Source organism: Strix uralensis, chromosome 1 (genome assembly GCF_047716275.1).
Source record: "Strix uralensis isolate ZFMK-TIS-50842 chromosome 1, bStrUra1, whole genome shotgun sequence".
Lineage (NCBI taxonomy): Eukaryota > Metazoa > Chordata > Aves > Strigiformes > Strigidae > Strix > Strix uralensis.
The window spans coordinates 151556619-151573091 of NC_133972.1; the positions used below are offsets into that span (position 1 = coordinate 151556619).

Genomic DNA, 16473 nt, shown 5'->3' on the forward strand with positions numbered 1-16473 from the left:
TTCCTTCTTATCCAGGAGACAAGTCTAGTCATTCCTCTTAATTAAAATAAGCATTACTTTGCATCTGTGAAGATACAAAAGCCCCTTGCTCTCTTACATCGGGGATCATCTCCTATGCTTGCCCAAGTACTTTACTACTTTGCTCAAATAGGAAGGAGCAGAGACTCACAAATGCCTTTGGCACAGATATTTTGGTATGAAACACTTCACATGTGATAAAAATGCATGTGAAATGTGGAACAAACATGGAATGCAAACAGCAGAATGTGATAAAGACCCATAACTCATACTGACTCCCAAGGAGCAAGCAGGTCTCTATATGGCCAATTTACTACCCAGGACTCAGCAGTGCTGGGGGGTAAAGGCAAGTGCAAAAGCTCACACACCACAGTAAGCGCTTCTGGGTGTGAGCTGCTAATGCTAAAGCTCCCACAGGGAAAGGACATGGAGGGCTTTATGCATCTACTTCTGCCAGATCCTCATGGCTGCTCCTGCAACTTTCACAGCTGGGGTACAGGCCACCTTGTCCACTGTGGCAACCCAGAGTCAGAGACAAAGGTCACTTTGCCCTTCTGCCACTCCAAGGGAGCCACACCTTGCAGCACCCTAACCTACTTGGGACCTCCCCCACTACTCAGCAGTCATAAGGGAAAGAAGAACACTTCAAAAACTTTCAAGCTGCTCCCAAGCAGTTTGAATTCTCCAAAACGACCATGCAACATACTAGTAGGAAGATTAATTTGAGGATCTACAAGAAACGATATATTAGAGAAATCTGTCCCATCCAGAATGATCGCATTATCACCATTTAATACTTAAACCAGTGGTTTCTACAGTCTTTTTTTAAAACTGCTTTAGATTTATATTACTTGACTCTACTGAACTACAGGCACAGCTTCATCTCATGGTCTTGGGGACAAATTACCTACTTCCTTATTTCCAACTTTTGATTACTGTTCTCTTAATACAGCTATGACACAGCAATCCAAAATTAAGAATTATCCTAAATTGTTGAGTTTGGGGATTGTTTTTCCCCCTTTATCACCTGCTTTTACCCCAGAAGGCAGAACTGTCCATACCAGAAACTCCATTGTACAGTGTTCTAAATATTTTTGTTTAGCCTCTTATCAAAGTATTGTTGAGACCAAAAAGATTTACTTACATTAAAAACAAAAGGAGGAAACAGTGCAGTCTGTAAGGCAGAAGGCAGTGTTAAGTGAAGAAATAGAAATACAGACATGTCCCTAAAACAACACAAGAGAATCCAGCATAAGTTTAATACAAACACAAAGGGAAGAGCATTTAGCAGTGTTAGTGATAATCCATTTAGTAAGTGCACATTGCAACCCAACTGCTTTCAAAACGGACAGAAGAATACTTTTGAAAGAAATTTGCAGCAGTGAGACAGAAAAGTTCAGATCTTCTCCCAGGCTGCTATTTTAGTTTTGGAAAAAGCAGTAGAGTCGTCATCCCATCTACTCAAAACAGGCACCAACATCTAAAAACCCTGTATTTTGGCAGCAGTACATGTTCAGTAGTACCTTTTGCATTTCCTACACTTTTGCTCCTGAAATTCAGGAAACATGCCATGTAACTAGAATTGGACGCTCTCTTGTATCCCTTAATACTGCTTATTTTAATCTTCCCTTAACACTGTCACTACTACCCGTGTTAAAATCTCCTGAAATATCTAGAACTGCTGCCTAGTCCCCACTTGCTTGCCCCAGTAGCTTGAAGCACAGGTCAGTCATTAATATAAGAATACTGAATAATACAGAGCTGGTGAGGGATTTTCTTCATTTTTTGGTTTTGATGAAAAGAACAGTTTTGTTAAAAAAAAAAACAAACAACCACAAACCAAAACCCCAAACAAAACCTCCCAAATACATATATATAGATAGATAGTTCCCTCCCAGTTTCCCATTAGAAAGCTTAAAATTAAGTGATTTTGTTTTAACAGAAATCAACATCAATCTGAACCCTCAAGAGGATCTCAATGGATTTGTTGCTCAGCTAAGAAGCATGGGCCATAAAAGGAGAAAGGGCAAGAATGGAGGCCCTTATTACAACACATTTTCAAAGAACAGCAGGTCAGGGGACTGAATTGCATCTTAGTATTGAAACAAAAATAAAACAGACATCCTTGAATTAAAATGCTTCAGAACTTTCCATGCCAGAAACCTTCCCCCCTGGCCAGCACACAATAAAAGTCTCAGAGTATGGGAACTTCCCACATGAAATTCAGATTTCTGGCCAGCTGCACTTTTGAAATAGAAGTTCATAAATAAGAAACCCAATGCAGTTTGATATGAAAGAAATAACATTTTTAGAGCAGAGCCGAAATCATAGATATTCAGCCTGACTTCTCTTTGTGTACATACACATCCAAACACATTTGTACAATGTGCATTCCTCCCCTACGTGCACAAATGGTAAGTGCATTGTGAGTGCAGAGAAGCAGGGGCTGCACGGTCAGAGACGGGGGCTCTATCCAAGAAAATGCAGCCCATGATCAGACCAGCTTTGATTCCTGGTAACACCTGCAGATTTCTGGGTTACATTTTACCTACACTCTCCATACCATACACACCACAGACCTCTTACGGTATTCAATTCTTGGCCTCACACTCGCTCTTCAATAAGGAAAACCACCTTACATCAGAGTTCTTTGATGAAGGACCACATAAGAACACTGCTTTTTGCCTGTTATCTGGCACTGGTTGGCTCTATTTGCTCAAGTACTCAAACTTTTCATTGGTGCTTTCACCAACACCTGAATCCTTTTGCTCATGCTAAAGGTTGCTGTTTACCAGCAACACAGACTGGAAAAGGTCAGCCTCCTAGTCACTAACTCCAAACCTCTGCTGCTGCAAGGAAATATGTCTCCATTTTATTCATAAATGCATAATGACTGGCTGTCCTCACAGCTGCATCCTGAATACACCATGTTACTCCATGGTGCCCAATACAGAGAGAGACCATGATCTCAGATTACATTCAAGGATATAGATGAGTTGCATTAAAATGAGACTGACAGGGATGTATGTACCTGCTCATGCTGTCTTTCTCCTGATGAAAAAGGAGAAGACACGGCCAGAGTGGTCTCATCTTGTTAATGACTTCTTGCAAGAACTGTGCCATTTGTCTTTAGGGGCTGGAGATAGTGGAGCATATACTGACAGCATAATCTGTCTCTCCAGCTTGGTCACTGATCAAGTTTGCAGAGTTTGGAAGAGTGGAGGGGCAGGGAGGTTATGGGTTAGGTTGTTCAACTCTGCTACACGACAGTACTGGTAACTATTTCAGCAATGTTCACTTTGAGCAAAACATCCATGGTACCAAGCTCCTTCCCCTTGTGTCAGGAGCCCTGCTGTCCCCTGACAACTTCTCCCATGAGATTAGGTTGCTGGGGAAACAGCCCGAGCACAGCTGCTATGAGGAGAAAACCATAACAACCTATGCAACAGGTAAAGGTGGTGCTGGGCACGAACAGGGGCCTGGAAAGCAGGGTTAACCTGCATAGACTTGTCCCCACTTGGAAAGTTTGCTCTCTTAGATATGATCAGGGTGCTATAGCTGGGGGTTGGGGCAATGCCAAGTGCAGTCACAGAGGAGTCATGTTCAACACTGTCGGGCAGCTGCAGTAAAGCCATGGTCCTTGCACAGCACTCCCACTCCAGAGAGTGCTGGTCCTGGAACACTCTTCACAACCCCATTCAGAAGTAAAACACAGGACAAAGACCAAAAAGGTCTTAAATTCAGTTTGATTTTTCCTTTGCATCTTCTATTTTAGTCAGTGACATATACAAATATCTTCAGCTAGAAGCTTAAATACTCCTGGTTTTAAGACAAGCCAAGAAAATGAAGCAAGCACTAGCAAGACTGCCTGAGAGGACAGCTCTACTCTCTCTCATAATGAAAGACAGAAGTGAAGGTGGAAAGATTCAGCAGGAGAGTTTTTTGGCAAAAAACCCTAGCCTAGCAATCGCATTCAACTCTGGTGTCCCATCTTATTCCATTAAAACTGGAGGTTTCTACTATAAAAGCTGCAGTTTTACCTGCAGACAGATCTGTGCTCCATAAATAGCTGTGGTGGCAGAAAAGTGGCCAACTGCTCCCTGTTCATTGCCACCTGCAGCGCAATCCCTCTGCCACTTCTCCCACATTAGGGGGCAGGTTGCTTGTACAGGTGTGCACTAACTCATTTCTGGTAACCAAGACTGACTACTCAAAGCCAGTCCCTGTCATTGACAGCAAAAGAGCATGCTATTTCATCATTTTAATGACGTTTTATTCTTGAATCTTCCATTAATCATCCCTCTTGCAATGTAACATAAACAAGAGCAAGTTTGGGGTAATGCCTGGTTTTAACACTAAGTAGCAGTAACAGTGAAACCCTAACTATGTTTTCACTCCTAAGCAACGTGTAGGATGCCGAGTGCTGCCTACACATCTTCAACAATGGAGAAGGAAAGAACAGTACAGAAGTGCTTTAAAGATGAACTTCATTCCATGTCTTTCAATGCTTTACAGAAATTTTGTCACTCTGCCATAAAACATCTCACAAGTCACAGTATACTAATACTGGAACATGCACAACAAAGCCAGTTTGTTGAGTGAGATTCTTTAATAGCCAAAATGAATACTTGTTCAGCCATCAGTTACACCAATTAAAGGCACTGTGCACAGCTAATGACAGTGGATGCACTCCTGTCTTTCACAGTTATTTGATCTCTCTTAGGAGTTTGTTCTTTACTGTAATGAAAGAGCACATACAGCACTACTGCTATTTGTATTATGAAGTAGTAATTTATGTAAGTACAGCCATTTAAAGTTTAAATTTTAAACAAAAAAAAGCCGGAGAACTACTGTCTTTGCCAAGCAGAAAGCCTAAACATCATGTATGAAAATCCATCATATTGTGGAACAGAAATTTAGGTTAATTTTATGTCTTGAAAATGTACTGACCATACACTAACATTTAAGGTATAATTCAATGCCTACCTTGAACTCTGCAAAATAACTGCTTTTGGCAGCACAGTCATCACATGCCTTAATAAGCACACTCACATACATACATAACCCATAAATCAAGTATTACCCATGTACTTATCAAGTCACCCCTCTTCACCAAAAGGGCCTGCAGTAAAGAAAAACCTAAATATACAACATCATTTCTGATGGCATGTTAGGAGTAATCCACAGTACTGGCATGCCAAGGCATCTTTAAACACTGCAAACAGGCATTTTGAAGAGTTATTTCCTGCCAGAACTTTGTCAAAGAAAGTCAGTTGGCAGTTTTTGAGGGCAAATTGCATGCATTCCTGATGGATTTAACTTTCTTTAGCAGACCTGTTATCAGTCTCATCAAGACTAATTAAGACTCAGCAGTAATTGCTGGGAGTTATCTGTTGGGCTATAGCAGGCATTGGATCAGAACTAAGAGAAACTGCTTCTCGAAAAAAAGCCTAATCACAGAATCATCTAGGTTGGAAAGGACCTTGAAGATCATCTAGTCCAACCGTAATCAGAAAGGAGCTTTTCATTTCCTGTCTTGAGCACTTCAGTAGGTCTGAATTTAAGAGACTGTAAATGAATTGTATCTTTTTATTTACAAAGTACATAGGAAAAACCTTTTTAGAATTTGGTAGGAAAACTTCTTCACACCATTTTCTAAAGCTTTCTGAACTCCCCTTACATACCTTCATCACACATAGCAAGTGAAAACCTCTCAAGTCACAAAACTTACTCGGTCCTTCAAAACATCCCCTCTCTCCAGAACAACTCACTGCAAGTAGAGTTACAGCAGCATGCCAAGCACTTTGCAGAAAACTAAAGCAGCATCCCCTCCCTGAAAATGCTGTTGAAGTCATACTGCAGCCACCTGCTCCAAAACACTACTCTGCTCATAAGAGCCACCGCAGTTGGAGAGGCGGTAAGGGAAGAAAAGGGACATACAGCACCTTGCAGTAGTCAGACACAAGCAAAAGCTATCCAGGCTCCAAGCCTGCCAAGAAAGATCATACATGTCATGGACCACATTAAAATGGATTTCAAAAGTCATCTAGGCTGCAACAGCTCAAATACATGACAGATTCTGCCCATCACTACAGCTGCAAGTAAGAGAACATGACATTTTCACAGCAGTCATCAATACACTTATCAGTCCAAAGCACTGACACTACCAAAAAGCATTTACAGTTGCAAAACCCAAGAATGTGTGTAATCCTTCTATTGAGCTCTCACAAAGACTCTTCTGGGAACTGTTTAGAGGCAAAAGATTCATCAGATATGCCACAGGATATAAAAACAAAGCAAATAGTTCTTTCCATGAGAGAAACAAGTTTGTACATGGACAAAACAATAGCAATACTATTATTATTGCCACCCAGGCTTCACAGAGAGCACTCTGTCATCAGAACTCGCTGCTTTACAAGACAGACCAATACGCTAAGAACACAAGGAAAGGAAGATAGCAAAGGAAGCCTTGAACTCAGGAGGTAGGATAATATTTCAATTCTCTCATTTAACAAAATATTTGGCTGAAAAATTCAAAACTTACCTGCTGTAGCTTTCGGAAAAAACCTATGAAGACCTCACTATGGGTAATATTTGAATCCAAAGTAACTGAAAAACAAGAGGAAAACAGGGAGGCAGGAAACCAAACTTAGTCAAAAGATTAAAAACATAGCTAGTGTCTAAAAACAAGATGTATACAACATGACTGTTGGTTAAACTGTCAGTGCTCCTTTACTCATCGTTTGGTTTCTGCACAGCTACCTTCACAGCCTGTTAAATCACTGAAGCTATGAACAGTGCAAAATACATGTAGGGTTGCTGTTCTCCCAAAGCAAGACTACAGTAAGGTTCCTGGCCACATAACTCCATGGGCACTCATGGCCAATAACTAAAAGGAACTGTTGAATACTCAAGTGAAAAAGATAAAATAATCACTAAGTAAGATTTTTAAAGACTAATTTTGAGTCTGTTTTGTAAGTCTTGGCTCAAAGTATCTGAGACACCAGAGGCTACAAAACCTCTTTAAGCTCATCCCCTCACACCCCCTTCTTTTTGGGTAGGTGAAATGGTTATATTTTTTTTATTTCTTGGCTTACATGAAACTCACAAGATGAATTCTAGGGATCCTGCAGACCTGGTTTATAACACAACACATTGCACCTGAGATTTAATTTTTCTACAAACCCCTGTTATAATTCTCACAAGTCTGCCTGGAAACTCTTGAAGGGAAGAGGTTTACGTAGAGCCCAGTTCCATATTACACTTCTACCAGTCCGAGTGCCTGTCTTTTTTTGCCTCCCTCTTTTAACGATCAGCCATGAACTCTCACACTCTGGCCCTGTGTCAGCTCTGGCAGTTGCAAAGCAGCAGGGATGGGTGGCTCAGCTCATAGCCGGAAGAACAGAGAACGGCCAGACTACAGGCTGCCACCAGAAGGCCAAGTTGGCTTAAGTTTAGTATGAAACTGCGCCCTTACATTTTGGGAAAGCTGCAAAAAGGCAGCCGCTTCAGAAATAAGAGAAATATGATATGCTGCTGTTCTAGAGGCAGTGAACCAACAGACAAGACAGGGCTTAGCCCCAGCCTTTTAGATACACCCTTATTCAGCTCAGTATAGAAGGTAAAGCACCCTGCAGTCACAAATGTAGACACACCCTCAGAGGTTTAAGGCCTACGTATAAAAGCTGGCCAGGTTGTTATAGCCAAGCTCACCATTCTGAAGGTACTGCTCCAGCTGAGATCGTCTCTCATCTGCCATCGACTTGGTCATTGCCAGGTAAAACTTTGGAGGGAAAGCAGGCACGGCACTTCCAAAAAGCTGCCTCAGCTGCAAAACAGCCAAAGGAAAGTTCCGGATCAATGAAGAAGAATTCATAGTTTCCAAGGAACTTTCAATGCTCTCTTGTTTTGACAGCGAGACATAATGACCTACAAAGGGCATGGGGCACCCACCCCAGCACCTCCCTGATGGTCCTCAGGGCCCAGCGCAACGGCAAAGCCTTTGCCCAGGCAGCCACCAGAAGACAGCCCAAGTGAGCGACCTCTTTTGATGGGTTTCTCATTTTTACAGTCTTACCACTTTGAGCTCCTGCTCCGAGCCAGAAAAGTAGCATTGTATTAACCTTATCATCTAGGTCTTATACACCTCATGGACAAACAAGATATGGTTACAGATGTCTTCTCTTCCCAATATGTCCATACAGGATTTGTTTGTTCTATACCCACAGAACTACTTTTTAAGAGCTGGTAACTTCTCCCCTTGACCTGTGCTACCTCAGAGGCTTTTACTATTTTGTCTGTGAGAGGTAGTAACTTTTATCAGATAACCTGATATTGTCAAAGGTTAGGAAAAAAAAAAAGAAAAACCCAAAACACCAGAGAATCATTTAGGAACACAAGCTATCTGAAAGTTTGATTCTTCCTCCAGCTGTATCAGCTGGGTAGTAAGAGTATAATGTCTCTGTCCCTACCTCATTTTTAACAGATCTGAAAGGACTAGAGAACCACAATTACATTATCTTATGATAACATAAGACACTTCCAGTATAGGTTTGGGCATTAGCTGGTCACTTGAAAGAGTAAAAATGGTCTGCTATAGGCAAATTATCCCAAGAGAAGGATGAGCTTCCCAATATGCACATTACTAAACACAGCAAAATACAGCAAGTTTTCCAGGAAAAATTCCTTCACCTAAATCAAAACAATATGGTATCTGATAATAAAAGTGATACTCCTATAGTATGCTGAGACGTTATTACTAAATTTTAAGCACCAGTATTCAATTCAGCAATTAGTGTCACTAAATCCTGTGAAAGATGACATTTTCCCTCTGGGCCCAGCTGCCCAAGTCTTTCACATGACTCCAGCAGCTGAAGCTTGAAAAAAAAAAAAAAAGTTACTGTTGCAAGAATTAGCAATACCTTTTCCTGTCTGTTGGCTTAAAACAGGAGTGAGGCATATTCTCACAGCTCCACTTTCCCTACATCGACAACACACTGCTATTTCTGAGTTCTTGATTATTAGATACACGTGAATCGCTCTGAGATACACAGCATAAAAGTGTTAGATAACACTACATGCTTTGGTTTTATGTAAAGCTAACAGTAATAGCTAGTATAGAGTGCTTTTTATCTTCAAAGTCCTTCACATATGTGATCTTCCCCCAGGGACTGAAAAGTATTATCTCTGCTCTACAGGCAGGCAAACGGAGGAGATAGAGCAAAAAAATTTGCCAGACGTCAGAAAGCCAGAGCCGCACTGACAACAAGGAGGTCTCACCCTCACAAAGTGTTGCTGTCTGTTATCATCAGTTTGCACAACCCAAGACTCTGGCCTACTTAAAAAAATAATTAATTCATCTCAGTGCCAGCTGCTTGGTAAGTTTCTTGAAATGCAATTGTGTGTCCTCAGGATTTGGGCTACAGAGAAGAGAAACTTCTCAGAGAAGTAAAGAAAAATGTCTATAAACTTTAAGTGTGAATTTGTGTACAGTGCTGTAAGTCTACCAGACTATCAGCCACCAGCATGAAACTTCATTCTAGCAGAATGAAACTAGACAATATTTGTCTTCACAAACCAAACAGCCTAGGCTATATTTTAAATGCAAGTCAACAACTACACTGTAGCTGGTGGTGCCAACTGCCTGCTGCCCTGTCATGCTAACACCACCAGAGGAGATGGGTCCCCTACCCAAAATCTTCTTCCAACCATTTTTTTGAGGCTCTGGGTTTGTTTCTGCAACCTAATGCCACTCCCCAGAAGACCCATGGCTCAGCCCCAAGCCAGGGTGCCCTGTGCACTGCTGTTTTCCCTTGACTGGACCTACTTGACCAGAGAGATACTTCCAAGCCATCCTGCTCCACAAGCTGTCCAAGGGGAGGACTCCCATCCTTTGGCCTTGGCATGCCTGACCAAACAGCTTCTTTGCAGACACTATGCACGGCTCCCAACACCACTACACAGTAGCCACCTGGGCCTGTCCAGCCTCACAGCCCACAACCCAGCACCAAGGCTGGGCACAGCTCCACTCCCAGCTCCCCACCCCAGAGGCAGCTTCAAGAGCAAGTGGCAGGAAAGCCCACAGGAGACTGGATCACAAAAACAAGCTTAAATCTGACCGTGCTAGAACCCCAGGCAGGATGTTCCAGTCTGGTGGAAGTGGTACTTTTCCTCCAAGATTTCCACCTAAAATAGATAGGGCAGCTTTCCTAAATATGACAGTTCTAAACTCTAAGAGCTAATCTGTCCAAAAAGGGGAGTAAAGACACATGCCATAGTTGGTGCTGTTTCTTCATCTTTCTGCAATAAATATTCCCCTCCTCAGCAGGAGACATCATCAGTTTTAAAGTGTAGTTGACCAGAATTAATCATCTCCTACTTAGTCTAGTCCCATAGGTTTGCTTTTTGGTGTCAGGTCCTGCCTCCTGCCTATGCTGTCTAGACAAGCTATTTCACCCAGGGCCATGCTCCATCATAGGTGTACAGTCAGACAGAGCACCAGAAACAAAAGTGCTATCCTGAAAAAAATAGAGCAGCATTATAACTATAAAGCTACTATGTATGGATTATATAAAGAATAAACAGGCCTCTGGGCATTTCCTTCTCAGTTACCTTATTGAATATTAAAAAAAAGAGGAGACACCATTCTAAGATTAAAAATGCTTAAACATGTTTCATGTGAAAATTAAAATATATGTATGCAGAAACTGTCCAAGCAATCAAAGGTATGAGACTATTCTGGTACATGACTGGCTAAATGAAGTTCAAAAATATATTTTCTATATTTAATTCCTTTTTACCAATTGTTTTGTTGTGATTAACATTTTTTTTTTTTAAACTATTTTCCCAACAGTTGTTCACAGATGCTGCTGACTCAGTAGCGGCTGGCATCATGACCAGAATCCATCAGTGTTGCATTTCACTCTTAATCCTACAGAGGACACTTCCTATTTACGCACTGCCTTGAAGTAAACTAGCGAATACTCCAACAATTGCAATGAATAATCTGTTCCTTAGGTTCATTATGATGATATGAAGGATGTGCTAAGCAGCTGCCAAACTGAAAAGCCAAATGCAAACATCAAAGGTGGAAACTAGGGACAGCAATTGTTCAATTTCAAGGAAAACCAGTAACATTTTTAGTGCACAAACCACTGATCAGGTAATCTCTAGCCCCACTCTGCCACTTGTATATTCTTGCAAGAGATCCTTACCTGTCCATAAGCAGAATAGAGTCCACAGCTCTACTGGGGGTGCTCTGGTCAGTGTGCAGTCCTCACAGAACTAAAGCCAGAGAAGAATACAGCTACAGTACAGAGCACTGCCTAGCTGTCCTTGTATAAATCTAGGGCCAAAGGTTAGATCCTTAAAATGCACATCCATCTGCCATCAACACTCCTGCTGAAGTTGTTCACTGTCATTTGCAGAGAATGGCTACACAAGTCTTAGTTCAGAAAGCACAAACAATAAGGAACGCTGCCCAATGTCTATGGTGTTCATCCTGAGCAAAGGGAGACTGGTCTGTCAGTTGTCCTTCCCACTGCTAATGCTTAATATCTAAATACCCAGGACAGAGGAGGGAATGAAAACTGGGTTTCCCACAATTGAATGCTCTAGCTCCTAAAAGAAGGGGCAAAAGGGAAGAAGGCAGAGCCATCTCTGGACCCTCTTACAGCCAACACAAACCCCCATCTCCCAGAGGAAGGTCAAGGGAGTAAATCCTCAGACCAAGACAGGCACCTTCTGGCAATTCACAGCCAAGTGCCTGTCTCCACAAGAGAAGGGCTAATGCTGCACTGCTCTCCTCAGCATTTCTGCCAGCCCTGTCTAAGCAACCCCTCCTAAACAAGATGTCTTTTAGGATATCATTCTTGGTTGTTCACACCTCTCTCTATACCATTTGGCTTGGGTGCTCAGCTTAAGGCTGAGAATCTTGTTTGGAGGTAAGGAAATGTTGCTCAGAGTTAGTATACCTGCACCTCCCCATTCAACAGCGTATCCAAAACCTCATATGCTCCATTACACTGCACTGCCTCTAAACAGTTGCTTCCTTCAGACAGCCCTTTTGTAGATAACAACTGCTCTGGGAGACAGCAAGAAACAGAGTTTAGGAGTGTCAAACAGAAGCATTCTCAGATTATAAAGTGATGGGGAGCCGGAAAATACACAGGAAGAGAAAAGGGGCAGTAAGGCACAGTATCACAAACAAAAGTTACGTGTCCTGATTTTGTATCACAAGATAGGAGAGGAACGCATAGAGGTGGAACAGCAGTGCTTTAGAAATTGCCACTCTGAAGGAGATCAGAGGCACAACTAGTCCAGCATCACATCCAGCAGAGGTCAGAGAGAGATCCTCCAGAGTAGTGTCCAGGAAATACCGTCAAGTATAATCATACAGAAATCTGTCCAAGGGGGAAGCTTATTTCTAATTCACATCCTGCAGCCATCACAGAATTGCTGTATCTGTGGGGCTTTGTGGACACCATGTCTGATCTGGTCAGGAGGGTAAAATTACTGTATTCTGGAGTTTAAGACTTCTTGTATATGTGTATTTTTCTACCTTAATAGAGTATTTCAAGCAAAACAAGCAGAACAGGATATAATAATTATAGACGAGCAACCTCACATAAGTATGGGGAAGACAATTAAGGGACAGCAGTGTAGTTGTAAGCTTCAAGACCAAGTATGGCAGCTACCAACAGCAGGAATGAAGGAATTAAAAATAAAAATCAGCTAACAAGTTGTAAAGCCCAGCAAGAGGCAAACTGTCAGTTACAGAGGACGCAGAGAAGGGAAAGATTTTGCCGAGAGCATTAATGAAGTTAAAACCTCTTGAGCAAGAAACAGTAAGCCTTAAAGAAAAAGCAAGCAAGTACATAAGCTGGTTTATGAGTTCAGATATGTTACCAAAATGCTCCATTAATCAAAGCAAAGTATTACTATGAGAGCTCCCACAGGGAAAAGAATTGCAGAGCTGGGGCACAAGAGCACACTGCAGCAAATATTGCTACCCATGGCAGTCCTACTGCTAACTCAACTGCTTTCAGCTGTGCTGCTCCAACTGTTTGTGCACTCACACAGAGTTGGGAGAGATGGACTGATCCCCATCTGGGATTATCTGGTTGAAAAACTGCTCCAGAGTGGTCCTATCACTGCAGCTGACCGCACAGGAAGGAGGCTGCCAAAAGAAGGAGCACCTACCTAACCCACTACCAAGAGAACCGTTCATCAAACAGGGCCCTAAAATAGGATTATCAAGGTAAAATAAGGCTGCTCAGCAGAGATGACAGTGTGCATCTAGACTGACGGAAGAACTGGGAGAGATTTCACTTGGAGCCAAGGACTGGCAAAAGCCAGAGAGATCAGGCTAGCAAAGAGAAGGCTGGCAGCCACTCTGCTTCCATGGAAGAGATCAACATCACATGCTCCCTTACAACAACAAAACAAAAGCAGAGATAAACTGGCAGATTCACTCTAAATAATCCACTTCAGTTTGGATTACTGATACTCACTATTCCTTGGAATACTCCAGGATTGTGTTCCAGCTGTTTTGTAATTGCCTAGTAACTGCCTGTGTGGAAAGGGTCACTCCTGAGGTATGTGTTTAGGCAATTTGGGCCAAGGGATCCAACACTGGTTAACCCCTGGCTTGTCCAAAAAACCCTGCAACTGACTGCAATTTGCCTGGACTGACCTCTATACACTTTCTAGAGTTGTTCATAGGATTAAAGACCCCAGCAAAGCAGTTGCACCCCTCTCCCAGAGGCCAAGGAAAAGAGGCACTTTTGAGTCCACAGCTGCTGCTGCTTGACCAATGTTTCCCATTAAGCCAGCTTACCACACTCTTCTGCCACATCCCTTAGCTGGTTTGTTTGTTTGTTTTTGGTTTTTTTGGGATTTGCCTCTCAGTTGCTGCTGGATTTCACCCTGCAAACACAGGTGCCCCGCAAGCTGCAGCTCAGCCCCTCTGACAGCCCAGCATCGGGGGGACCAGGCAGGGTGCAAGGGCCAGGTGGGAGGACAGGGCCCGGGTTGGGACCAGGCACATCTCCCCTGGGCTGTTAGCATGAAGGAAGGCTTTAATGCGGATTTGGGCAGAAACAACTCGCGGCCCCCACCCCACACCAGGCCTGTGAGTGCCAGCAGAGTCCCTCCTGCTCCGCAGCCCTCCCAGGGGCCCGACGGCCGCCTGCACCCCGGCAGGCTGCCCCCACCGAGGCTTTTCGGGGTGCCCCCGGCCCCGCCACCCCCCGGCCGGCCCTCACCTGCGCGTCCCAGCGGCGGAGCTGGCTGTACCGCGCCTTGCCGAGCAGGAAGCCCTCCAGGCACACCGAGTACAGCTGCAAGCACACCGCCGTCAGACCCGCGCCCGGCCCGCCGGCCCCCGCCGCCCGCTGCCCGCTGCCCACCCCGCGCCCACCACGTAGGGGCCCCCGCGCCTCTCCCGCAGCTCCTCGGCGGCGGTGATGCTGAAGTGCAGCTTCATGGCGACACCGGGCCGGGCCGTCCAGTCCCCTGAGGGCAGCGGCGGGGCCGAGGGAGGCGCCGGGCAGCGCGGGTGGCAGCGGGCGCGGCGCCAGGGGGCGCTGCCGCGGTGCGGGCCGCTGGCACAGAGGCGGGACGATCCCTCAGGCGCAGCCTCGGCGGCGGCTTTTATTTGAAATCCCTCCAGAAAAGGGGCCTGAGGGGGTCGGCCCCGCCTTGGGAGCCTCGTTAGGGCCAGGGGCAAGGTGGGAGTGACATTAATGGTCATTAGGCGCCAAGCGGTGCCCGCAGGGGAAGCGGCCTGGCTGGGAAAGGCAGCGGGGGTGACCCGGGGCACTGAAGAGCCGGTGCCGAGCAGGGAAGGAGATGCGACTAGCACGGGGAAGGGGACTACGAAGTGATGGTAATTCACTAGTTTTCAAGGAGCAACAACTAGGGACTATCTGGTAAAAGGGGTACGCAGCAGGTTTATAAGAAAAGTCCTTTTTTTGCACAGTGCCTCACTGGAGGTCAGATACAGTTAAAATGCCAGCTCCCATCTCTGGCCTGGGACTTCTGTTTATCACTAATTGCCAGACAGTAAAGATGAGTTACACTTGCCATACTTCCTAGCTTTCTTTAGTGTATTTCTGGTACCCCTGCGGGAGCTGGGCCTTTTCGTGTGAATCACCATGGAAGTCTTACACAAGCAGTGCTGCTGGAGACATGAAATGAGTTCATCAATGTGGAAATAATGCAGCTGAAGTGCCTCCCCTGCAAACCGGGGCCTGACATAAGTGCAGTACTCCAGCCTCACCAAAAGGCCCTTCGTCAGGGGAAGAAAATTATTTCAGGAAGGCAGTGATTCACTAACACCTGGGGAAAACCCCTTAACGGTGGAACAAGGTTTGTACATTTTTTCAAGAAACAGGGTTAACTGTGGGAATTTTGGAGAAAATGGAGAAGAGTAAGTAAAATAACATTGTGTAACATGTTTGATAACTTGATTTGCTTTTCTTCTTCATCTGTGCAGCCAAATATAACCAGTCTGACGACTTCTGGAGCACCCACGCAACCACCCTCTTACGGAGCCAACTTTGTATCTCCTGGTGTCAGGGCTGCCCTGTTGTACCTGGGAGATGAGGCATCCGCAAGCTGGGGAGCTCTTGGAAGAACTTTCCTTCCCCTCCTGAGCAAGGCCCCTGTGTGCATCCTGGTTTGCCTCCCAAGCCACTTTGCAAATCCACATCTCCACTTGTAACCTGGGAGGCGAAGCAGCTGCAGAATGAATTTGATGGAAAGATGTGAGGTATAGACTGACAGAGGGAAGATCTACACTCTGGGCCCTGGGCAGGTATTTTCCACTTCTGCTGTCATTCCAGGTTGGGGGTCTCTCCTCATCTGCCTGAATCTGGTTCTCCTCTGGAAAACAACAGGAGGAGAAACTGAGCTACCCTCGGTGGCAAATCTCTCTAACAGTGACAAGAGACAGCTTTAGGCAAGCTTCCACTTACAGATGTGACAATGCAATATGTTTGGGGCCCACTTTCTGAAATGTAATCTCTGTTTTATGTCATCTGCTGACTTTGAGTTTAACCTAGACCATGTGTAACCCAAGGTCCCAGTTACTGCGATGTGACACAACCAGTTAGCCTGCCCAGGGCATCATTTTTGTTTTCTGAACGCTCAGATATCACATGGAATGTTTTAAAGTGTGCTCAGAGCTATAAAAAAGTACATACCTCTGGACAGCTATAGCCAGCTGGAACATGACTTGATTAGGGATGTTTCTTTCTCAGGTTATGTGGGAAGTAGGAAACTATTTGGCATAGATATACTGCTCTTAGTCCTTAATGTGCAACAGGCCCATTATGTTGGCCCAGCTTGTAATTTCCTTTTTTTCTTAATGATTACATTCAATCCCAATACAATAAGTGAGAAATATAAAATTCAAATTATTTTTTGAAAATACTCTTCCTTTGTTCTTGTTGC

General features: G+C 44.2%; 1 protein-coding gene across 8 annotated transcripts in view; it reads right to left on the reverse strand.

The window, feature by feature from the left end:
* SNX31 (sorting nexin 31) overlaps window positions 1-14537 on the reverse strand; it is a 31409-nt gene extending 16872 nt beyond the window's left edge. For 2 of the 8 annotated variants that reach the window (XR_012631096.1, XM_074885664.1), the window contains exons 1-4: window positions 14438-14537; window positions 14283-14357; window positions 7732-7846; window positions 6563-6627 (exon numbers count right to left, since the gene is read on the reverse strand). Coding sequence is in view for 7 of the 8 variants with exons in the window: in XM_074885664.1 (XP_074741765.1) it covers window positions 6563-6627; window positions 7732-7846; window positions 14283-14357; window positions 14438-14503 (321 nt within the window). In the remaining variant the exon portion in view is untranslated. Of the gene's footprint in view, window positions 1-1162; window positions 1245-6562; window positions 6628-7731; window positions 7847-8939; window positions 10492-11231; window positions 12743-14282; window positions 14358-14426 lie in introns of those variants that run through there. The other 6 variants (XM_074885676.1, XM_074885724.1, XM_074885706.1 and 3 more) reach the window with 6 other exon arrangements.
* Window positions 14538-16473: the final 1936 nt, after the last annotated feature.